General features: G+C 26.2%; 10 protein-coding genes across 10 annotated transcripts; 4 read left to right on the forward strand and 6 right to left on the reverse strand. All coding sequences in view use genetic code 12, as the record gives it.

Moving 5' to 3' along the window:
• Positions 1-2027: 2027 nt before the first annotated feature.
• KGF54_005314 (uncharacterized protein) lies at positions 2028-3587 on the forward strand (the record flags this gene model as incomplete). The annotated part of the gene is made up of 1 exon (XM_051766099.1): positions 2028-3587. One exon carries the CDS (start codon positions 2028-2030, stop codon positions 3585-3587), a length of 1560 nt encoding a protein of 519 aa, XP_051617687.1.
• Positions 3588-5575: 1988 nt separating this feature from the next.
• Positions 5576-7276, reverse strand: KGF54_005315 (uncharacterized protein; the record flags this gene model as incomplete). The annotated part of the gene is made up of 1 exon (XM_051766100.1): positions 5576-7276. One exon carries the CDS (start codon positions 7274-7276, stop codon positions 5576-5578), a length of 1701 nt encoding a protein of 566 aa, XP_051617688.1.
• A 1356-nt stretch (positions 7277-8632) lies between these two features.
• KGF54_005316 (uncharacterized protein) lies at positions 8633-11089 on the reverse strand (the record flags this gene model as incomplete). The annotated part of the gene is made up of 1 exon (XM_051766101.1): positions 8633-11089. The coding sequence occupies one exon, from the start codon at positions 11087-11089 to the stop codon at positions 8633-8635; it is 2457 nt and encodes an 818-aa protein (XP_051617689.1).
• A 2264-nt stretch (positions 11090-13353) lies between these two features.
• Positions 13354-14489, reverse strand: ASC1 (40S ribosomal protein RACK1; the record flags this gene model as incomplete). The annotated part of the gene is made up of 2 exons (XM_051766102.1): positions 13354-13779; positions 13965-14489. 2 exons carry the CDS (start codon positions 14487-14489, stop codon positions 13354-13356), a joined length of 951 nt encoding a protein of 316 aa, XP_051617690.1.
• Positions 14490-15398: 909 nt separating this feature from the next.
• On the forward strand, positions 15399-16829 carry KGF54_005318 (uncharacterized protein; the record flags this gene model as incomplete). The annotated part of the gene is made up of 1 exon (XM_051766104.1): positions 15399-16829. One exon carries the CDS (start codon positions 15399-15401, stop codon positions 16827-16829), a length of 1431 nt encoding a protein of 476 aa, XP_051617691.1.
• Positions 16830-17303: 474 nt separating this feature from the next.
• KGF54_005319 (uncharacterized protein) lies at positions 17304-17658 on the forward strand (the record flags this gene model as incomplete). The annotated part of the gene is made up of 2 exons (XM_051766105.1): positions 17304-17347; positions 17427-17658. 2 exons carry the CDS (start codon positions 17304-17306, stop codon positions 17656-17658), a joined length of 276 nt encoding a protein of 91 aa, XP_051617692.1.
• Positions 17659-17861: 203 nt separating this feature from the next.
• On the reverse strand, positions 17862-19703 carry KCH1 (Kch1p; the record flags this gene model as incomplete). The annotated part of the gene is made up of 1 exon (XM_051766106.1): positions 17862-19703. One exon carries the CDS (start codon positions 19701-19703, stop codon positions 17862-17864), a length of 1842 nt encoding a protein of 613 aa, XP_051617693.1.
• A 1066-nt stretch (positions 19704-20769) lies between these two features.
• On the reverse strand, positions 20770-22308 carry ALK6 (Alk6p; the record flags this gene model as incomplete). Its single annotated transcript, XM_051766107.1, has 1 exon — positions 20770-22308. The coding sequence occupies one exon, from the start codon at positions 22306-22308 to the stop codon at positions 20770-20772; it is 1539 nt and encodes a 512-aa protein (XP_051617694.1).
• Positions 22309-23484: 1176 nt separating this feature from the next.
• On the reverse strand, positions 23485-24627 carry KGF54_005322 (membrane insertase; the record flags this gene model as incomplete). Its single annotated transcript, XM_051766108.1, has 1 exon — positions 23485-24627. The coding sequence occupies one exon, from the start codon at positions 24625-24627 to the stop codon at positions 23485-23487; it is 1143 nt and encodes a 380-aa protein (XP_051617695.1).
• A 164-nt stretch (positions 24628-24791) lies between these two features.
• Positions 24792-26057, forward strand: KGF54_005323 (uncharacterized protein; the record flags this gene model as incomplete). The annotated part of the gene is made up of 1 exon (XM_051766109.1): positions 24792-26057. The coding sequence occupies one exon, from the start codon at positions 24792-24794 to the stop codon at positions 26055-26057; it is 1266 nt and encodes a 421-aa protein (XP_051617696.1).
• Between the last annotated feature and the right edge of the window lie 7 nt (positions 26058-26064).

Below are 26064 nucleotides of genomic sequence, written 5' to 3' on the forward strand. Positions count from 1 at the left end.
AATCTAATTTAATAAGATCTTGGTACAGGGAAGGCCTTTGACAACCTTCACCTGTTGTTAGTTCCTGAATCCTAGATTTAAATTATCTTCTAAATTCAGATTGTGTTTCTTAATCTAAAACCCCAATTATATATATTAATTTGAGACCCCGATTGTATGTATTATTTTTAAAACCTCAAGTAGTATATATTATTTCTAAAACCCAAATTGTATTATTTCAAAACCACAAGTTGGATTTCTCATTTTTAAAACCCCAAGTTGGATTTATTGTTTCTAAAACCCAATTTGTATTTATTATTTATTAAAAACCCAGATCGTATTTTTTATTCTAAATCCCCTGATTGAATTTATTGTTGTTGAATTCCAGATTGTTATTTGTTAAATCTCAAGTTGATTTTTTATATTTATGAAAAAGGTAGTTGATGATTTATAATATGAAAAGAAAGAAGTGATATAAAAATGTGTAAATGTTTTTTTCTCTTGGTCTTATAATCTTTGAAAAACAAATCAGAATTCCGGCTATTGAGTCCGGTGCTAAAAAAAATTTTGAGCTCTAAAAAGTACATGGACTCTGTAAAAACCACGTGATTGAACCGGAAACGCGTCTGAACCTACCACCAAAAGTTAAGGTTAGTTATTGTTATAAGTATAAGGATCAACTCTAATATATCAGTTGTATTCAAGTATCCAGTAAAATTTACTTTTTTAATTAGTAAAATCTAGTATTGTATTCATCCTCATAACAAGTTTGATCACTTGAGAAAGAATTTAATTGTTCTTTGAGTAGGGCTTATTTAATATACAATTTAGTTTAAAAGGTACAACCAAGAACATATTATTTATAATCAAAGAAAACAGTTATCTATTTAGTCGAATTAAAAAAAAGAGCAAATTACAGTTGTTATAGAAGATTTGACAGTTGATAATTTTTTTTGGTTTGACTTTTACTTCAATCAATGTAAAGCAAAGAATGTATAGTATTTAAATTATTTGTAAGTTTAATTTATTACATATTTTTGTATTCTATTTTACCACTTCATTACAAAATGGTGATCCTTAAAGTGTCACCTGTTTCATCTTTACTGCTCATTTAGATGACATAACTCATGTCCAAAATCAAAATCTTTTATTATACCGTAGTATTGGTACCATAAACTAGATCATTCATCAAGCTTTCAAACATATATCTATAATTATCAAATATAATGAATATTTTGATTTTGTTAATATGTAAACGTACTCGTTGGAAAGAAAACAATCCCTTAGTGAATTCCTTTAGTTTATCCCTCTATTAAATCCCTCTAGTAACCCATTACTCACAAGAGAAATCCTCAACCCAACCTAAATATTGTTAGCATAGTTGTTGAAAACCACTTAACATTTTTGACATACCCCTATGTGTTACGTTCCTCGAGACAAAATTAAAGTTCAACTCAAATATATACATCTATGGTAAATTATTCTTATAGAACTTCTTAATTCATTATATATTCATCATACTGACCATTGTTATATGATAAGTCTTACGGTTTTTTATAAATATTCGAAGAAGGTATAACATCCGTACCGCAATATTTTTGTATTGCATAGTAGAATTTACTCTAATAAATTTCTCACATATATTTTGGGTTTTTTTTTTTTGGTTGCAAAACATATCAAAATTCCCACTTTTTTATTTACATCCAATTTTACAAAACAATCAATTTAAACAAATTACAATTAAATAATCAATTTATTATCAAATTATTAATAAGAAATCATATAATAACCTGATAACCACATTATAAATTGCAAACAATTTATAGTTTATAAATCAAAATTACATATATAAAATTGCAATTTTACAAGCAATTTAAAAAACAGTCGAATAATCAGAATACTATCAAAGTATCAAAAATCAGATTATTATCAAACAATCAAAGTCAAATTATCATCAAACACTCTAATAACATTCAAAAAACTACATTTTAGTTAAATTTTAAAACTAAAATCATATAAATCAAACTATTGAAACTATAATTATTAAAATGTCAAATCAATCAACTATCTCCAAAACTCAATCCGAAGTTACTACCTCAACTAACCATCAAGAAATTCCACAAACTCAAACTGATTTATCCATCAATTTCAATCAAATTTCTACTTCAGCAGATGGGGAATATGCTTCTTCTAAAAATTCAAATACCCCATATATTTTACACAAAATCAGAGATAGTACAAAGAAATTTTTAAATATTTCGAAGATTTCAAATAAAGGGACTTATACACCAAACAAAGAATTATTAGAAAGTTCAAGTTCTAAAAAACAACAAAGAACAAGAGGTAAAAAATCATTTTCACAATTATTTTCAAAAAAGTCAAGAAAAACTACCACTCCACCTCCAAAATCTTGTTTAAAAGTAAAAAATAATCAAAACTTTGACATTGAATACGCCAAATGTTTACAATCTGACTTAGTACCAGTTGAAGACTTACTTGAAGAATATAGAAAAAAAATCATTAAAATACAAGCAAACAAAAAGAAGTATGAAGAAGAGTTATTTGAAAAACAATTGGAACAAGTAAGACAACATTATTATACAATCGCAGGTGTTCCAATACCACAACCAGAAGCTCAAAGTCCTGAAGTTACACAAGTTCATGAAAATACTATTAGTTTATCTGATGTTCAATCAAGTTTACAAACACCTGATGACTCAAGCAATTGTACCACTGAGAGAAGATTCAATTCCGAAATTTTACAAAATTTAGAAAACTTATTTTCTTTAGAAGACGAATTTTTTAAGACTTTTGATGATTCAGCAATTGATGAAAATAAAATACCATTAGAACCTAAAATTGCAAACAATACTAGTATCACTGAAGATAACTCAAGCTCAATTAAGGAAGATGTTAATGAAGATAGCAAAATACCTGCTGAATTACAAGAATATTATTTGGCAAATATCAAGACAACTTTAAAAAATAAAGCTAAATGTGCTGTCAAGAATAGTGCAAATAAATCTAAAGGGGGTAAAGATGCAAAACAACCACCAATTAATTCGGGTATTAAATCATCATCTGAAAATAATTCAAGCTCAACTAATGGAAATGTTAATGAAGATAGCAAAATACCTGCTGAATTACAAGAGTATTATTTGTCAAATATCAATACAACTTTCATAAGTAAAATTAAACGTGCTGTCAAGAATAGTGCAAATAAATCTAGAGGGGTTAAAGATGCAATACCACAACCAATTAATTCGGGTATTAGATCATCATCTGAAAATAACTCAAGCTCAATTAATGAAGATGTTAATGAAGATAGCAAAATACCTGCTGAATTACAAGAATATTATTCGTCAAATATCAGTACAATTTGGAAAAATAAAGCTAAATGTGCTGTCAAAGATAGTGCAAATAAATCTAGAGGGGTTAAAGATGCAAAACAACCACCAATAAAATCGGGAATTGAATCATCATCAGAAAAAGCTACAAACTCCAATGATGTAGATGCAGATAGCGCACCGAAGGAATTAAGAGAGTTTTTATCATCTAAACATTCAAAACATGCATCTTTTTTTAAGAAATTAAGAGGACATTATTGATCAAGAAAAGAAAATCGAAAGAAAATAGTAACGAAGAGAAGTTTAAAGATGAGTTAAAAAAAAAAACAAAAAAAAATACAATTCAAGAATAAATTAAAAATAACATCAAGTTAAGTGGTATATATATATTTTTCAAGTCTGGCCAGCTAGGGAAATGGATGGTATTATTTACTTATGATATTTTAAATAGTTTTTATTATTGTATAATTTTTTTTGAATCAATATCTTTCTATAAAATTTATTGTACTTTCTCTATAGTCAAACCAATTTCTTTAATGAGTTGGTCCGTGATACAGTAATTCACTGGAAAAGCATAAAAATTTACTATAGTTATTGATTTGTAAAATATTTATATATTCGACAATTCTTTTCATTCTACATAAGTATACTTTCATTTTTTGTTTGAAAAATGGTGACATAATCATAGTACAACACATAGTTATATTTAAGAAGTGATTTATAACTTATAATAAACAAGGTAAGTAAAAAATTGAGTCCGATCTCAACAATAACTATAATATGTTTCAAGTTTGAGTACAATAAGAATAATAAGTTTGATTATGTAATACTCTAGTACGCATTTTTTACTACCTAAAAATCTTCGTTATCTTTTGCAACGCAAGACCAATTAATGATCTGAATTTATTAGTAATCTATTTTTGTATAAAAACCCATTTGGTTGTAAGTAAATCGTTAACGTCTTTGATCAATTAATTAGGTGATCTCTAGTGTCAAATAAATCAAAAAATAAAGGTAAAAAAATTATTATATTTCAAATAATATTACATGTTTAAAAAATTTCAGGAATCGAAGTTCAAATAATAAAAGCACATGTTAGACTGGTATTATATATCTATTTGATTTAGCAATATTATAAAATTTCAAATTGATTGAATAATCAAATAAATTAATTTATTATAATTCAATATGAAATTTACCTAAGATCCTGCATTATTCTCTCATGCAATATGAAATTCATGCTTTTGTATTCAAATTGCAAAACAAATCGTCTCTAAAATTTCAGATCAAATAAAATTTTTACCTTTTTTGAAACCTACAATTCAAGCACCTGCTGTTGTGAGCCACTTCTTATTGAAGATTGAGGAGCTTTCATCAGTAATCCTTTGCAAATGAACCCCAAATTCCACACCAAATGATTATAAATAATGTGTTCTTGGTTGTACCTTTTAAACTAAAATGTACATTAAAGTAAACCCTATTTAAGAACAATTAAGATCTTTTTCAAGTTATCAAACTTGTTAAGTGGTAAATACAAGACAAGATTTAGCTATTCAAAAAAGTAAATTTTACTGGAAACTTGAACAACTGATACATAGAGTTGATCCCTATACTTATAACAATAACTAACCTTAACCTTTGGTGGTAGTTTCAGACGCGTTTCCGGTACAAAAACGTGGCTTTTGCAAAGTCAATGCTCTTTTCTGCACTCAAAAATTGTTTGGCACCTGACTCAAAAACCGGAATTCTGTTTCTTTTTCAATGACTATAAACTTGAAAGTGAAAATCACTTTTTTCTTTTCATATTATAGATCAAAATACTATTTGATATAATTGTTGTTACTTCCGGTCGTGTCATTTTTAAACGTTGAAATCCAGGTATTTGGGATTTATTACTTCAATATTATGATAAAACTATTCATACTATATAAATTTTATTCTATTAAATAAATTTTACATAAACAAATTTTTAATAATGTATTAACATTGATATGACCCAGATTATTTTTATATATGTGCAACACTCCAACTACCCAATTCTGTGTAAGATGGAACACTTAGTAAAAGTTTACCTTTGATGTATCATTTTAATGAAGGTGCAACTTTAGAAAGGAAATGTTTACAAGCATATCAAATACGTTTGATTATGCTTCAGCGTTTTCTTTTAGGAGTATGCATCTCATTAAAAAAATAATGAAAACTATTTATATTAAAAAAATAATGAAAACTATTTATACTATGTAAACTATTTATTCTATTAAGTATATTTTACCACTTGCACTTCCTCCAACTACCCAATTCTGTGTAGGATGTAATGTACATACCGCGGGAATAGCACCAACTTGATCATTTAAATGAGCTAATATATTACCTTTCTCATCATAAATATCTAAACCACGATTCATATTTGCTATAATAAATTTATGCATACCATCAGCTGGATTCTCTTGCCATCTTGATTTCAAAATTGATACCCATCTACCAGTTTGACAATTATGTCTTATACTATTGAAAGGTTTTAAATTATCTGGTAATATTATTGTGTCTTCTTCTTTCACTCTAGGTCTCTTGTAATCTGGCATATATGATTTATCCCATTCTGTAATTTTTGGTGGTTCGTTGTAATTAAATAAATGAATATAATCAGCATACCCATTACACACTATATGATTGTTTATATTCCAATCAACACAAGATATTGATAATTTTGAAGTATAATTTCCATACATATGAGGAGATTTATGATCATCATATTCTGAATATTCCAGTTTTGAAATCTTACGTAAATCCCATAATCTTAAAGTTCTATCTAATGATGAGGTTGCAATTTGATAGTTATTATTTGGATTTATTGCAAAACCTCCAACTTTTTTATCATGTAGCCTCAATAAATTTTTTGCATTTGGTTTTGTTCTTAAATCATAATTATAAAATAATCCACTTAAATTTGTCATATATAATAGATTTGGATCTTCTCTTACAAAATTAATATCAGTAATTCCAGAATCATGAAATTCATTTAATGAAATAACATCTTGACTTTTCAATGTTTTTAAATCTAGTGACCTTACACTTCCATCATATGATGAACTATAAATTTTTTGCAATTGATTTGATGGAGTTAATATTTTGGATACATTTTTCCCATGAGGTTTTGATATTGATATAGTTGGTTTTTCATCAGTTTCAGAATCCGGTATCCATATACCTAGATTACCATCGGTGTCTCCCGCAGCTACTATTCTTTCAGTTGTTGACGGATGAAATGCTATTGAGGTGATTCTATGATGAGTTAATTTTACATCTAATGGATCAAATTTTGAAAATATTCTTTTGGAATCAAACTCTTTTCTTTTAGAATCAACAAGTTTATCAGAATTAAGATTCTCATTTTTGGATATTTGTTCATAAAAATCACCAGCTGAGAATTTATCACCAATGGACTGTAAAAGTGCTAGTACTTCATTTTCTTCTTCGAGCAATGTTTCATCTTGTTCAATTTTTGCACCATTTGCTTTTTGTTTCATAGTTGGTCTAATTTTTTCTTCAAATAATCTTCCTCCTTTTTTCTTATCAGTGACTAAATCAATTAAATTAAAATCTCCATATAATTTAGTTCTTCTCAAACTTTCAATTTTCTTCTTTTCACGTTCTGCTTCTAGTTCTTCTTCTTTTATTTTCCTATATTCTTCAGGATTTTCTAATTCAGTTTTTATACCTCTTAATCTACTTGATCTTCTAGTTGGTTCAACAGCTTCTTTTTTTGACTTTGGTTCATGATTTCTGGTAATTATTTTTCTTTTCTTTGTAGTTGGTTGTGGTGATGGTGACGATCTTTCAATTTCTTTGGATATGTTATTAGTTATTGAATCAAGATTTAATTTTTGTAAAAGCTCTTTGTTTCTTTGAATATTCTCCTGTCTTTTTTTCTCAAACTCTGTTAAAGCCATATTTGCAGTTAAGTTATCCTTTTCAACTATAAACCTTAGGAATCTATTATCGATGAATAATATTGCTTATATTGTAAAATTAATAAGATCAATTTGATGATGTAATTAAATTAAATACGCGTCATATTGATTGATTACAATCAGCTACCAGCCGCATTCACGTGATAAAAAGACTATATTACACAAATTTTGAAACTTGTTGTAATATTATCTACATATATGAAACTATTAGTAATTGTAAGTATTAAGTGAGATTAATTTATATATCACCACTTAACTTGATGAAATTTTTAATTTGTTTTTGAATTGTACTCTTTTCTTTTTTTTTTTTTTCATTACTTTGTATTTAATTTTTATATAAGCAAATTGAATAAGTTGAAATAAAGTATTGATTGCATTTAGATTTTATGTAAGCTAATTGATCAAGCCATTTAGGACAATTAAAAGGTATCCTTAATATGATAAATTTACTACTTTTCTGTTATATGGTTGAACTAAATCCAGAACCCTACGAGCGGTGCAAGACTACTAAAATCTATTATTTGTATATAATGTATGATAACCCAAGAAACTTTCAATTCTGACAATATTATTAATAAATAGAAAGTTAGAGAAAACTACAAAATTGAAATCAATCAAGTTAGTTGATTTTATTAACTTATAAATGTAAACGCTAAAAATTTTAAAAAAATGTTGTGAATTAAAAATGTAGCTGAAAGGTGTTTATCCATTATTGAAACTATAGGTGGCCAGTCTAAGGTTGTTGTAATGAAAAATTCGTTGATATCTTTTTTGATCTATAATTGAAAAATTGCTAATGTTGATGATGGTAAAAAATTAAACCTTGATGATTTTTAACTTTTGAAAATGTTAATTTTTAATTGTTGAAAATGTTGATTTTTAAATGTTGAAAATGTTAATTTTTAGATGTTGAAAATGTTGATTTTTAAACGTTGAAAATGTTAATTTTTAGATGTTGAAAATGTTAATTTTTAGATGTTGAATATGTTGATTTTTAAATGCAGAAAATACTAGTTTTTAAATGTTGAAAATGTTAATTTTGAAATCTTGAAAATGTTGATTTTTGATAATTAAGTATTTTCTTAAAGGTATAATTACTGACGATAATTAAATGATAGGGTGAATAATTTTTTGCATAATTTTTGAATTTATCTGAATTTATGAAAAATGGATTGAACTGATGTTATTAATTTTACTATTAATTGTATTGATTCTTGAAAAGACTAAGTAATAATTTGAAGTTGATTATCTAATTGTATAAAGCTTTAAAAAATCTAGTGTATATAACCAGTATCAAATTCTGATAAACATCCCACAATATATCCACTATTGTCGTTAGATTCTCAAAAATTTGAAAAGCATAAGTTGTTCATTAGTATCTTCAATCAACTTTTCATCGTAACTTGTTATTGGAATACTTTCAAGATCAAGTGCACTTTCATGATATACAACACTTTCATTATATACAGCACTTTCATTATCTTCCGTATTCGTAGCTCTTGTATTGTTGTCATCATCAAATAATCCTACTAAATCACTTGGATTGAACCTCTTTTTAGATTTTTTCACAATGACTGTACTGTAGTCCCTAACACTATGTTGATCATCGTCTCGATTTTTATAAAAAGTTTCTTCTCCAACTGGTGCAGCATCTGTTGCGTCATTCGAATCTGATCTAAATCTAATATCATCTAATATATATTCATTGGCATTATTGAAATTTTTCCAGTATGTATTAGCTTCATCTGCTAAAATGCCATTTGCGATTCTATCACGATTGTCATTATCTTCAATTTGTACTTGTTTAACAGCTTCTTTATCTTTAAAATCTGAATAATCTATTATATCTGAATTATGAATACTCATCTCATAATAATTTAGTACTTCTTCATCTTCAACTTCACCAGCATTATCATTACTAATACTATTTTCAACTTGTAAATCTTGAGCTGCATCAATATCCAATGAATTATTATTAATAATATTATTTTCAGATTGTACAATTTGAGCTTCATCATTATTTGATAAAGAATTACTAATAGTACTAAGTTCAATTTGTAACTCTTGAGCTGCATCATTATTTAAAGAATTGTTACTATTAGTATTGACTTCAATTTGTGAATCTTGAGATGCATCATTATCCAGCAAATAATCATAATTAATATAATTTTCAGATTGTACAATATGAGTTGCATCATTATTTAATGAATTATTACTATCAGTATTGACTTCAGATTGTAAATCTTGAGCTGCATCATTATCCAATGAATGATAATCATCAATACTGTTTTCAACTTGTAAATCTTGAGCATCATTATTTAATGAATTATTATTATTAATATTATTTACAATTTGTAAATCCTGAGCACCCTCATTATCTTCTACATTTGTAGTTCCTGTATTGTTGTCATCATCAAATAATCCTGCTAAATCACTTGGATTGAACCTCTTTTTAATCTTTTTCACAATGACTGTACTGTACTCCCTAATACTATGTTGATCATCGTCTCTATATTTATAAGAAGTTTCTTCTCCAATTGGTGCAGCATCTGTTGTATCTTTCAAATCTGACCTAAATCTAATATCATCTAATATATATTCATTGGCATTATTGAAATTTTTCCCATATGTATCAGCTTCATCTGCTAAAATGCCATTTGCGATTCCATCACGATTGTCATTATCTTCAATTTGTACTCGATTAACAGCTTCTTTATCTTTAAAATCTGAATAATCTATTATATCTGAATTATGAATACTCATCTCATAATAATTTAGTACTTCTTCATCTTCAACTTCACCAGCATTATCATTACTAATACTATTTTCAACTTGTAAATCTTGAGCTGCATCATTATCCAATGAATTATTATTAATAATATTATTTTCAGATTGTACAATTTGAGCTTCATCATTATTTGATAAAGAATTACTAATAGTACTAAGTTCAATTTGTAACTCTTGAGCTGCATCATTATTTAATGGATTATCATTATTAGCATCTAGTTCAGTTTGAAGATCTTGAGCTGCATCATCATCTGATGAATCATCATTAATAATATTATTTTCAATATGTAAATCTTGAGTTGCATCATTATTCAATGAGTTGCTATTAATAATATTATCTTCACTAAATAAATCTTGAGCTGCACCTTTAATTAATTCTTTATTATCATTGATATTATCTTCAGTTGCTAAATCTTGAGCTGCACCATTGATTACTGGGTCTTCATCAGTTACAAATCTTTCACCATCATTTAAAGCTGGACCCCTACATTTAGTTTCAAAATTCTCACCTTTTTCATAGATAAAAGGACAGTTGTCTTCACTAAATGATTTCAGGATTTTGTAATAGTCATCAAGTGTTTTTTGAACTTTTTCTGCTTCTTCATTAATTACTAATAACATGACTTCTTCACCTTTTTCAGGATTAATCATTTCTTGGTTATTTTCATTTGATTTTGCATCTCTAATACCTTCTCCATCTTCATTTTGATCAATTTTATAACCTGAAGCATGTTCGTCATTATAAATAATGACTTCAAATTCATTATTTGGACTACCATTTTTTAATACATTTGTAACTACTCCATATTCATCTGTTAATGGGAACTGCTGTAATTGTAGTTGTTGACCTAAATCAAGTGGTCTTGCGTAGATACCAGAATTTCTAAATTTTGGTCTAACAATTGTAACTTGTTGTTTATTGCCTGAATCTAATAATTGATTATTATGTAAAACTGTGATTCTGGTTATATCTTGTTGTAATTGTTGAATGCTTTCTAAATCCATATCTGAAATTAATTGGTGAATTTTTGAATTTGCTTTTTTGGCTGAGTAACTTCTAAATGGTTTGGTAAAAAAATTTCTAATTTTGTTAGTTTTAGTTAATTGAATGATAGACATTGTAATAATTGGTAAAGAATTTTTTAGTTGTTTTAAAATTATTTTAAATAAATTTAAAACTTGTAATTAATGAAATCTAAAAAAAGTAGTTCTTTTACCTTGGTCTTTGTAGTTGTTTGGTATAAGTACTTGTAAAATTTAATACAACTATAGTTTAATATTTGTGGTGGTTTGTATTAAATTTAAAAGTTCTGTGTTGTGTAAGTTTGAACTTTATAATATGAATAATATCTGAGGAATCGAATTTGTATTGGACTATAAAATATTTTTTGTTGTATATATTTGATATTTATGATATTATTAATACTGATGATTTGTATTTTGTATTAAATTTAATGGCTGTAAAATGTATTAAATTTAATTAATAATATGTTTAATTTTGATAAATTGTAATTTGTATTGTATTTAACGTTTATAATATGTATAATGTTTTAAATTTGTAATGTAGTTTGTGTTAAATTTAAAATTTGAATAAGTTTTGGTTGATTATATGAAAAAAAAAAGTGATATCAAATTTGGGAAAAATGCGAAAGGTTTTGATTAATTTGTACTTTAGCAAATTGGATTATTTTGGAATGCTAATTGAATATTAATTAAGTCGTTCTTCACTTGTAGATCTGGAAAGATCTTGAAATGAACTCCTCTATATATGTTACCAAAATTTGGTAGCATTTGTGTTTACATTTAATGGGTATATTTGAAAGTTTTAGTCTAAAAATGTTGAATTTAAATGAGCTGCCAGAATACATCTAATTCTACCCGTATTGACTTAGATTGATTTTCAACTTAGATTGTAAGAGTGCTTCAGAAAGATCCAAATTATTATGAAACATGTAAACAGATTTTCAAGTTTGGAGCAATCCTAAGATAGGAATAAAAAAATTGACCACATCAATTGAAGAATTCATTAGCTAAACTCTAGTAGCAGCTACTGATCTTCAATTTATACTATGAAAGCTTGCCTCAATTGACCTGAAAGTAAAGTAGGAAAGTTTGATGTAAAATTCACAGATTGAAGCTTGTGATACGGTTAATGCAAGATATCTTACACCATCTTGAACTTTTGACAACCAGAAAATATGAGAGCCTGGCAATGTTCACGAAAGTGTATACTGTACGAAATAGGTTCATTTTCCTGATCATTTATTCTGGGGACTGAAATTATTAATTTGAACGGGGTTGATGGGATTATAGTATGAGACCAAACTGACGCTTACTTACTTAATAATTTGCTTTAAATTTTTTCCAGCCAAAAACTTCACTTGATTCTCACTTGATACTCCATTGAACTTGTTGTAGTTGATTGATCAAAATCTATACTCTTGTAATTTATTCATAATAATATCAGTCATTTAAAATCACATTTTGTCAAAATCCCCAATGGCGGCTCTATTTTTCTGTTGTAAAGACAAATGTGGTACAACTGCTTATGGACTACCTCTGATGTACGCTCATTTGCGGCACATAAATTTATGAATTGAATATGATTGATGTTGCAATTGACGTTGAAGATGACAATTTTGATTTCTTTTTTGATCTATGTAATACCAATATACTCATATTCGTGACTGAAGAGGTGTTCTCAATTCATGAGGTAGTTGTTGACATGTATTCTAATTGTGAACTAGTTGATGGCGCTTTTTTTTAGATCTAGTAAAAGAATGATTTTGATGAGGTGGCTACTTTCTTTTTTGAAATTGATTAGAAAAATAAATGAAATTTGAGCATAATGAAGTAGCGGTTGATGATTGTTTCCACAACTAAGGAGTGGCAATGATGATGTTAATTAGGTAATTGAATTGTTTGTTTTATTGACATTCAAAAATTGTTTTGAAAAATTTGTGGTTGTGAAAAAAACAAAACTATAATGCATTAGTTTACTAAATTATAGTCTATATTATTTTTATAGATTTAATATAAATCTTGATTTTCATCCCCACATTCTTTCAATACCTCCATATCTCATCATACATATATTATAGCAGAGGTATTAGATTTGATACATGAATAAAAGTAACAAATTTATCTCTTAGACATTTAATTAACTTGAATGTTTAATATTTGAACTGTAATTCGTTTATATTCTCTTATTTTACTTTTTATTATACAAATTATCCTATATTATACAAGCAATATTCCTCCTCTCAAATTTATGATGATGGAGTCATAACTTGCCAGACTCTAATAACATTATCAGTATAACCAGCAAATAAGTTTTGACCATCAGCAGACCAAGCTAATGAAATAGCTTCAGGATCTTTAGCATTTGAACCAATAGCAAATTCAGGTTTTAATTCATCTAATAATGATCTTTCTTGTAATTTGAAAATTTTAATTCCTGAAGTAGTTGCAGCAGCTAACCAATATCTATTTGGTGAGAAAGCTAATGATGAAACTTCAGCTTTAGCATCTAAAGTATATAAGGTTTTGTTTGAGTTTAAATCCCATAAGATGATGACACCATCTTTACCTGCTGAAGCACATAATGATCCATCTGGTGATAAAGTAATACATGAAATGTATCCGGTGTGACCAATGAAATCAGCATTGGTTGAGTAATCAGTTAAATCCCATGACTAAAAAGAAAAAGAATAAGTTAGTATTATAATTTCTTCCAAAATTAATTAAAAAATTTCAATCAGAGATCTTGGTGATAAAAGATATGTCTCATTCGAAGCTTATGCAACGTCTGAAGTAGCAAATAAAATCAATCATCATATAAAAATTTTTTCTTTGAAAAAAGGTTTAAAAGTTCACATACTTTAACAGTTTTATCCCATGAAGCAGAAATAACTGAAGAATTGTTACCTGATGGTGAAATTCTAACAGCAGAAACCCAATCATTATGACCAGTTAAAGTAGCCATACATTCACCAATAGTGTTCCAAACTTTAACGGTTTTATCTCTTGAAGCAGAAACAATTTGTCTTGAATTCTTAGCAATTGATACTGATAAAACATCTCCTTTATGACCAACAAATCTTGTAGTTTCACCACTTTCTAAATCCCATAATCTTAAAGTTTTATCCCATGAAGCAGATAATGCATAAGCACCATCAGCTGAAATGGTAACATCTTGAACAATGTGGGAATGACCAGTGAATGATTTTTTTGGAATACCATATTGATTATCTTCACCACCAGTTAATTTCCATTTAATTAAAGTTTTATCTCTTGATCCTGATAATAATAAATCTGGATGAACTGGAGTAGTGGCTAATGAAGTGACCCAACCATTGTGACCTTCTAAGGTTCCTCTTAAAACTAAAACTTCTTGATCTGACATTGTTTAGTGATTATAGTTATTCAATTGAATTGATGATTTTTTATAAAAATGTGAAAAATTACTTAGAAGTGAAAAATTTGTTTCATCCTTAAAATTTTTTGCAGTAAAAAAAATTAATTAAAATTTGGTAGCACCGGCAATTTTCAACTATGTAAACCAGATATAACAAAGTAGTGTATGATACAATTTTTATTTCTAGTTTAATTTTTTTACAATTACAAGAGTAAATTTCAGTCCACCTTTGATTTCTTATGAAGTTAATGAAGATTTGTTAACAAATCTAAATTCACCTAAAAGTATACACTACTGAGTTAGTGTGAATTATTTTATCGATGTTTTCGTAATTTTATTCGAGTCTTGTTGAATAATTGTTATGGAGCTAAGGGTATTTATAAATAAATATAAAATTATAAATTAACTATTTGTTCTGCGTCAAATTTAGAATTAAATTAAATTTGGTTGCAAAAATTATTTCAATTCAGATTGAATTGTTTGCACTTCTAAAAATACACACTGAAATGCTTTTGATTGAAAAGGGAAGCTAGAAGGGTAATTTCTACATTGACTACATTGCATTTAAACTAAAGGTGTTGTCAGTAAAATTAGTTGATTTTGATTCTACTAAGCTAAGCAGAAGATTTCATACAATAAGGCTACCAAATTTTTACCTCCACTTTTATTATTACGGAGTTTAAACTAAGAGGCTATAATTTAATAATATGTATTTACAAATAAAGTAATAACAAAACACATTAAATTAATAGAAAACACGTCATATTCAATCATTTAATTACTAATCATTCGAGTTCATATATAAGCTTTAGCTATACTCGTTTAATCAAAATAATTTCATAATAAATGAGGTCAATTGAACGATAATATCACCCTACTAATAATCAAAAAATAATAATGCCAAAAATAACTATATTTTCAGGTGGTACAGCTACAAATGAATTAACACCTATTTTCACAAATTTATCAAATTGTAATAATACATCATATGTAATACCAATATCAGATAATGGAGGATCAACAGCAGAAATAATAAGAGTTATTGGAGGACCAGCTATAGGAGATATAAGATCAAGATTAACCAGATTAATTCCAAATCATCAAGAATATATTCGAGAATTATTAAGTTTTAGATTATCACTGGATCCCTCATTAGCTAAACAACAATGGAATTCAATAGTTGAAGGTAATTCTGAATTATGGAATAGTTTTAATTCAAGTACTAAAGAAATTTTTAGAAGTTTTTTTGTACATTTACATGTTGAATTACTCAAGAGGTCAAGAATTAATTTATCAACTAAGAGGCAATTTAGATATGAATTAGCTAACGTGGGGAATTTATTTCTTACTGGTGCAAGATTATTTATTGGATCATTAGATTCAGCAATAGAATTATTTTGTAAATTAACTGATATAAATTCAAATATTCAAGTTTTACCATGTATTAATACAAATTTTACTTATCATATTAGTGCATTATTACAAAATGGATTAATTATAACTGGTCAATCACAAATTTCACATCCTTCTGAACCTCAAGTAGAAAATCATCCACCACCTATAAATAAAACTAGACCACCCACTCCTAATGATGATTTATCAAGGACCAATTATTTTATGGATTCTGATATTCAAAACGTTGTAATAAATGAAGTTGAAATGAATAAAAAACTACGTAATAAAAAAAGTTTGGAACTAATAAATAATTTAAGTGTATCTGATGATTCAGATGGTGAAGAATCAGGTAATATCCCACAATATATTCATCCAGAATTGAAAAAATCACAATTACATTTCAATAAATCAAATGATATAGAACCTTTATTATCACCAATAAAAAGAATCTTTTATATATCACCATATGGAGAAGAAATATGTCCTACTGCAAATTCAAGAGTAATATCAACTATATCAAACACAGACACTTTAATATATTCAATAGGTTCATTAATGACAAGTATAGTACCTATTTTAGTATTAAAGGGAATAGGTAAAGCAATAACAACAAGTAAATGTAAAAACAAAATTCTTTTATTAAATGGATGTTTAGATCGTGAAACTTTTGGAATGACAGCTTATGATTTTATTAAAGTTATAATTGAATCTACTGAATATTCATTAAAGAATCAAAATGGGGGAAACAACATACACATACCTTGGAATCAAGTTATTACTCACTTATTTTATATGAAAAATCCAAAAATTGAAATTAATCATGATGCATTATATGAGAAAGGTATACGATTAGTTGAAGTTGATAGAGCTGATGGTGGGGATTTTTTTGATTTGGGGGATTTAGAAAATAAATTGAGTCAAATTATTTCATAGATAGAATTTTAAAAGTACTGATAGCATTTTAATGAATTGATGATTACGTAAGTTCTTTTTTTTTAATGTAGTTGAAATTATTCTCTTGTTGTATATTATTTTCCTTTAAAAGTATCTTCAATTTGCTACAAATTTATTGAAAAAATTGATACAAAAATATTGAAATTATTTCAATACGAATTTCACCACTTCAACCTAAATGAATTGCAAATAATTTAACAGCTACTAACTTATCCTGAATTGTTAATCAGCTACGGTAAAATTCTACTCTTGCAATACTGCCTGACATATGCTTTTTCAAGGTGGCTTATAAAAAGCGCATATTTGGTAGCCACTTGCGTACTCACTATTTACTTGAAAAATGAAAAATAAAGTGAGACAAAATTAACGTGATAACCTGATCTAGGTAAGACCACATTAATCATATTACAACTTTCAAAACATCTAACCAACTCAAAAACATAATACAAAAAAATGCGTAATTCATTAAGACTAATGGGAAAAATAGTAGGAGCTCCGTACGTACCTTCCCTCACCCACAAAACTTTCACATTTATCATAAATATACTAACCTCAGTTAAGAAAAGGACATGATAGATATAGAGATCCAATAACTCATCAAATAACACCAGCATTATATAGAGTTAGACAACCTTTCTTTTGGAGAAATACTGCTGGTTTGTTTGTTATTGGTGGATTACCATTGCTTGTTTATTGGTATACGTTTTATAAAATGACTGAAGATGATTTTTCTGATATTCCTATCCCACCTATTAGTGATGAAGAATTGAGTAAATTACAGAAAGAATTTAATGAGAAGAAAGAATAAATTTAATGAATTGTATTTTGGGAAAGTTGATGAAGAAATTGGAGGTGTTTTCAAGAATCGAATTGAGAAGGTATAGTGGAAATCAGGAATTGATTTATTGATGTTAATTAATTTGTAAATAGTTATAATGCTATAGAAATAGTATAATGAAAAAATGCATAATATATATTAAGTATAACCATTAGTATATTTTATTAATTGATCTATCGTTGTTTCTCCAAATCAAAATACTTAGAAACTCCTCTTACAGGATAGGGTATATTTTCATCTCTAGGAACCAAAAAATCATTATTATCTATACTATTATCAGTATCATAAGCGTCTAATATTTCATCTTCGAATTTACTTATTGGTGGTGAATTTGAAATTGTATTTGATTGAAAATTTGGTGGTTCTCGAAAATTAAAATTATCGGTGGTTTCTTCTTCTTCAAATGGATTTGGTTTCTTTCGTGTTAAATTTTGTGGTAATTCATCAGTAAATGATCGTTGTAAAATTTTTGGATTTTGTTGATGTTGGTGGAATTGTTCAGTTGATGATTTGACTAATGGTTTATTTGGGTAATTTTGTATATCATTATTTAGTGTTATTTCTGGTGATTCAAAATTGTCATGCTCTTGATTTTTAATTGATTCTAGTCCTTTTATTGGAGTGTATGATCTTGATGGTTTACTTGGTAGTCTTGTATTTGAGTAGTTGTTATTTGAGTTATTTCTTTGTTTTGGTAAATTAATTGATTTTTTAAATGGTTGTGGATTATACTCGGTATATTGGTTGTAGTCATTGTCTAATAACTGGTTGGAGTTGTTATTGTTTTGATATAATTCTTGATTTTGAAATGGTTGTGAAGGATTTCTATAATTATTAAATTGATTTCTTGATTGATTTCTATTTTGTAATTGACTTAATCTTCTATTAAACGGTATTTGTCCATTATTATTACCTAACGTTGAGTAAGTCAGTTCTTGTTGTTGTGAATTTTGTAAATGATCTAAAGAAGGATCTGTATGTAGAAAAGGTCTTGATTCGTTGTAGGTTTGATTTAATAAATTAGTTTTAGAACTAGTTAAATCATTAAGTGGGAAACTTTCTGAAGATTCAGTTCTTGAATAATAAACTCTTGTATAATCTTTATAATCTGAAGGATGTTTATCTAATGATATTAATTTATTTGCTCTTTCTTCACTTAATATACCTTCTTCAATTAATTCTCTTTTTGGTTTATGATGTTTATTAACTGCTTGAGATACTGATTCATTTATCAAAAATGAACAATAACTCTTGAATGTTGTATATTTTCCATCAACCAAAACACATTTTAAAGGAATATACATAATCATTCCAAATAAAAATTTAAAGAAAAAAATAGCATAAATAAAAACTGAAAGACACATAAAGCTCAAGATTATAGATAATCTTAAATTTGTTTTAGCAATTTCTTGAATATTTCTTAAAATATCATTATTTAATTCTCCACCCGTAGCATAATATCTTAAAGTTAATACGTTGATAACTTGTCTTGGAGTATCAGCTATTAAAATCTGTAAAGCATTTTGAATTTCATAATAAGTTATAAAACAACAAGCATCAAAAAATTTCCCTTCATCAATACTATTAAATAAACAAAAATAATTATAATTATTAATTGAATATACCCTTTTACATATGGAGTTAAGATAAACTAATGCAATATTTTTAGTTCTATAAATATGTATTGCCCAAATCCAACTATAAGCTAATAATACAAATTGAAAAATAATACATCCAGTGAAAATCCATTTTGCAATAGAATAAGCATAAGGTTTATAATCATTAGTTGCCCATCTATGGAAAACCAAAATATTTAAACATGAATAAATATCAATTGCCAACAATATAATAGATAAAAATACTAATATCCACATATAAAAATACCAGAAAATAGTAGAACAATTATAATTTTGAAAATCTTGAATTTTAATCATATTAAAAGTTGATAAATTTAAATCATATTTTTTAATCGCCTTTTCAGCATCTAAATGATCTTTTAATTTTTGATCTGCCATATTTGATTTGGATGAAGGTTTTATGATGGTGATAATGATATTTAGTAAACCATTTGTTAATTGAACCGTAGATAAAGATAAGTATTGAAAAAATGAATGTAAGAATGAAGAAAATGAAAATTAAAATTTAGTTGTTGTCTGGTTGTAAATTGAATTTATTGAAATGTGTCTGATCTTTTGTGCCTAATGAAAAAAAAAAAATATTTAAGTAATCTCGCGTAAAAGATAATTTACTTAAAAGGAGATTTTTTTTTTTTTATTATTGTAATATTAGTTAGTAAGGCTGTGATTTTTTATATATAAAAGTTAGTCTTAGAGTAATGTAATATACAACTCTCATTACAAGTTGAACATAATAATCAAGATTAAAATATAAATCTATATGGATTGTATAATTGAAAGATATTTTAATATTATAAAACGTATTATATTTCTTAAGTTTCACTCAATAAAAATCTATTTATAAATCTGAAACAAAAAATAAATAAATACTAATACTGCATATGGATACTTCTTAAATATGATAAAATAATCAATACCTTGCTAGAAGATAACTAATTTTAAATGAACAATCTATCGACTATTTACAAATCTTAAATTTAATCTACAATTTCTATTCACTATTTCACAGTTTAGGCTGACAATAGAATTAAAATTCTACCATTATCATTTCTTTTTGAAAGTATATATTTAAAACATAAATCAAAAATTGCATCTAAAAATCAAAGGTTGTGAATAAGTTAACATATGACTAGAATTGAAAATATTAATGGAAATTAGAGTTCTCTCCAGTTAAAATTTAAGATGATTGATATATAGGGTCAAATATTTATATATACCCAACAACTTTTCAATATTTCTTGTAAAACCAAAAAAAGTACTAACTTCAATTGCGTCATCTTTGATTTCGATAATTTTTACTTCATTATCATTATCTACAACAAAACCAAAGACTTCAACTTTATTTAATCTACATCCACCTTTTCCTTGTCGTTATGTATTAAAAATAAATTATAAAAATTAAAATTGAAAACCAACAAAAAACTTTAAAACCACTCAAATATCTCTAACTCATAATAACATTACAACCATCTAATAATCTCATAGTAGCACTAACTGATTTTCTTAAAGGTTCATCTTTGGAATTCCCACACCATTCCAAATTATTAAAAGTTTGTAATAATCTAATAGTTATATAACTAGCTTCAATTAAAGCTAATTGTTGACCTAAACAAGCTCTTGGACCAATACTGAAAGGAAAAAAAGCAATACCTCCATTACGAGGTAAATGTGCCCATCTTTCAGGTTTAAAAATTAAAGGTTCTGGTCCAAAATATTTTGGGTTTCTATTTGATGACCATAATGGATATAATACTTGTTGACCTTTTTTTATTAAAATTGGTGATTGATTATCTGGTCCTCCACCTTTTGGTAATATAACGTTTTTAGAAGCTGTTTTAGATTCGTTTGGAACTGATGGATGAACTCTTAATGTTTCATTTATACACCACCTTAAGTAATCACAATTTTGAGTACTTTCATAAGTAATTGATTGTAAATCAGGAAATGTTGATCTTATTATTTCTTTTAATTTATTAAAAATATCTGGATTTCTTGAAAGTTCCATAAATAAAAAAGTCATTAATCCACTAGTTGTATTTCTACCAGCTAATATTATACTCAAAATATTATCTCTTAAAACAATAGGATCTTTAGTATGTTTAGCAAGTTCATATAAAAATAAAGTACCACCTTCTGATTTTTTATCTAATTCTTCACTAGACATTTTTAAAGCTTTTTGAACATAATAATCAACAAATTCATGTTGAATATCTATACATTTTTGCATATTAGTTGGATTATAAAGAAACATAAAATGACCTAATAATGCTCTCATCATTAATTTTGGAGCTAATGTATCAAATGCCCATGTAAATTGAGATCTTGTTTTTTCACTTATAGTTTCTTTAATTGGTTCACCTAATCTTTCTTTTAAACTATCTGAACTTTCACCAAGTAATAAATAAGTTGTATAATCCATTGTAAAATCTTGAAAAATATCTTGTAAATTAATTATTGTTTTTCCATTAGTTTTTTTGATTAATTTAATAACTCTATCAACAAAAGGTTCCATATTTGTAATATGTTTTATATGATCTTTTGCAAAAAATGGTCTTAATAAAGTTCTTGAATCTTTCCAATGACCACCTTCACTTGAAAAAATTGAATTTCCCAATAATATACCAAAAGCTTTTGGTCTAAATCCAATATTCCAATCATTAAAATTAGCACTTGACATCATACATCTTAAATTTTCAGGTTCAATTGTCATTATAAATTTTTTAAAAAATATTATAGTTTCAAAAGTTGATGTATTTAATGATTGTAAACCTTGATAAATTTTTTCATTTCCTAACCCTTCTTTTTCATTTTTTTTGGAATTTATAATCATTTCTAATCCTAATTTACTTAATATTGTAGGAGTTGGTAATTTTATAGGTTGTTTGCATCCATTTTTTTTAGCAAATTTTTGAAGTTGATAATTTTGAATTAATTTATAAATTATATAAGATATTAATAATATAAGATAAGGAATATAATTCATGATTATTGATATATGTAGTTTATTAGTTCTATATGATGAAAGATTGTTGAATATAAATTTAGTATAAACATGAAACAATGATATTAATATATATATATATATTAATATATATATATATATTTATATATTATGATAAAATTGGAAATTAAAAAGCTATACTGGTAATATTGTAATATTATTATGATTGTTCTAATTATATCTTATTTCCTTAATAGTAATTAGTAGAACAAAACACAAAACTAAACTCCGAAAGAATTAGGTACACAAACTATTATAAAATACCTGTATATAAATAATATCTAAATAAATTTATTCACATGTGCTGAAAATCAAATTATTATCGCGGGGTAAATTATATACCAAACAATAATCAGATTAACTCTATTATGAATTTATTAGAAAAATTAGACTTGATCAATTTCTCTCCTATTTTCATCAACATTTTAAACAAAGTAAACAATATAAGATTGGTTGATTGATTGATTTTATTGAACAATTGAATAGTGTCCATTGAATAAAGTAAAGTAGAGAAATTTGTAAATAAAATTTATTAGTAGAGTAAATGTATTTCCCTTAAAACGTTCTAACAAGGGTAAAATCAACTACAACGCCTCAAGATCTATTTTTTAATTCTACATCTCTTATATAATTTAATGAAGTATTAATCAATATTAGATATCTCGTAATCTGATGAATAATTTGGCTAATTTATAATTTATTAATCAGGTACAATTATAATAATTCGTAATTATTAAATTTGTTCGTATTTCAACAATTTCAAAAAATTATTAACCAATACTCTGCAATTCATTAGTAAGATGAGAAAACTACACTAAGAGTCATAGTAGTTCAAAAGGAATTACTTTGATCTTTATAGTTTTTTGTATAAAACTTGAATATTGTTCACTATCAATTGTTTAATAGTATTCAAAACTAGTATGCTTAAATTCTACTTTTTCTGGTTTATCTATGCATCTACAATTTTTGCACCCAAATTTTAGTAAATTATTTATGTGCTTACATTCTTTTCTTAAGTTTTACTATAAACTAACAGACATTTTTTTGCCTATTTGAAGATTGTATGAATTAAACAGATAGTTTCAAATGAAATCGCTTGAAGAATTAAAGCTACAATCTATTCACAATTTACAAGTGTATATATTATTTACAAGTATTTTAATGTTTTTTTATAAACCCATCATTAAAACTATTTTTTCTTTGTTTTGTAACTTCCATTCTTTTATTTGCATCTCTAGCAGCTTTTATACTTTTTTCTTTAGAATCATCAACAAATTTACTTACCATTTCTTTAATAGATTGTGATTGACCAGAATTTGATTGATTTAATTGAGAAGTTGATAATTTTTTAGGCATACCTAATAATTTTCTTAAATAATTTGATTTAAAAATTAAACTTTGAATTAATGATAAAATGGAATTAATTGCAAAATATAATACTATAGCTGCTGAAAAATTTTTAGTTATAAAAATAGAAGCTATTGGAACAATTGTCATTATTTTTTGCATACTTTTAGCCATTGCATGTTGACCAGTTTCTCCTCCCATTCTAACAACACTTATAATACATAAAGCAGCAATAGCTTGTAAACCCAAATAAGGATCAACATCACTTAAATTTGTAAACCATGCAATACCTTGATCATTAAAACCTTCAACTGGATGATTTGCCATTTTTCTTAATGCTTGGAAAAATCCATAAGCCAATGGTAATTGTAAAACTGGAGCTAAACCAGCTAAAGTTGAAACATTATGTAATTTCATTAATTTTTTTCTTTTTTCCATTCCTTTCATTTGATCTTGAATATCCCCACCTTTTATATCTTTCATTATTTTATCTAATTGTGGTTTTATTTCAGACATTCTTGTAGCATTTGAACTTGCTTTTACATATAATGGAAATAATACTACTCTTACTGCTACTGCTAAAACAACTATTGTTGACCACCATGGTAAACCAGTATAAACATGAGTATATTCTAATAACTTTTCAATTATTGCAGTTGGACCCCAACCTTGACCTAATCCTATTGATTCTAAATATCCAATTTGATCTGAATGTATATTTGGATTTGATACCGCTTGAGATAAGTCTGGATGATGATCGAATAATACTAATTTATCTTGAATTTCTTGTGATGTTGTATTTGAAGTTGAAGTTGAATTATTACGAATTGATATTGATGATGAGAATGTTATTTTGGGTATATTGATTTTTGAAACTGGTGGTTGTATTTTGGTAATTCTGAGTTGATTCCTTAGTATTGAACCATTACAACGTGATATACCCAACCTAAACATTTTCAATTAGTTAGATCAAGGTACTAATTGTATTGAAAAATTTTAAAACACGAAAATTTTCAGTACCAATATAATTTTTTTTGCGACCAAAATAGCTTAAAGCACTAACGATCATACGATCGTTGTACAACTATTAGAGATGAAGATATAACAACCACCTACAGATGATACATACTAGAGCAAGAATACGACCTATACTACGGCATTTCAGAAAATACTCAACCACTAACAACATCACCAACAATTTTCACCAATTAATTGCAAATCAAGAGTTTGAAGAAAGTATAAAGACAAAATCAATAGCACATATTTATTCATACGTTATTGAAAACCATTCATACCTAAATCAAGAATCACTTATAGCATTCACCTACAACTTACTCCAACAAAATATTCAAGCAGCAATATCAATTCAACATATTTTACTACAAAATCCCAATTATCAAATTCCCAATGAAATATGGTCAATTATTATTAACAAGGTATTATTAGAAAATTACTATATTGGAGCAATGTTTATATATCATGAATTAATAGATAATGTTAAGTTCTACGAGGAACTTTCATATGGAGTTCAAGATAATGATCAAATACCTTTTTTAGTTGATTGTAATACTTTAATTGCGCTAGGTATAATTTTCAAAAACAATAAAGATTCCAAAAGAATAGAAGGTCTAATGAGGTATTTTCGTCGATTTTATTCATTTTTACACCATTTAGATACATATAGATCATTATTAGTCTTAGAAGTTGAAACATACTCCCTAGCACAAGATTTAGAAAACTCATTAAGATCATTCAAAAACTTATCATACGCTTCAAACACTTCTGAAAAAAATAATCCAAGTTTATTAAGATTTGAAAATCGTAAATTCAATAAGTTTATAAATGAAAATATTAAGTCAAATAAGTATAAAATTCCTGAAATTATAGAATCATCAACTGAACAACTCGATATTCATCAATTTTTATTAAGTAAGATATGTGAAACTGAATTATATAATCCAATTATTCAAAGAAATATATATACTACATATACTACAAAACCAATAAGGATAAACCCTATTTTGAAAAAATCAATATTATTAAAAGATTTACCTAATTTTGAAAATCTAATTTACAATTATATTCAAAAAGAAGAAATATTCTCAGTTAATCAATTAATTACATTTACTAAACTAAATCATTTTTATTTAAATTTATTTATTATATCATCATTATGTAAATTAAATAAACATGAATTGGCATTTAATTACCTAAAAAATTTATCAAATATTGGGAAAAGAATTATTACAAATCAAAGCTTTTTTATAATACTACAATCATTAAAGGATAATAAAGAAAAAATCACTTTGAAAGAAGATATACTTAAATTTTATACTCAACATAACAATGGTCATATTAATGACAAAATTTCTGCATTTAGGTAAATATACT

The sequence above is a fragment of the Candida jiufengensis genome (assembly GCF_024610255.1).
Source record: "Candida jiufengensis strain CBS 10846 chromosome Unknown scaffold13, whole genome shotgun sequence".
Classification (NCBI taxonomy): Eukaryota; Fungi; Ascomycota; class Pichiomycetes; order Serinales; family Debaryomycetaceae; genus Lodderomyces; species Lodderomyces jiufengensis.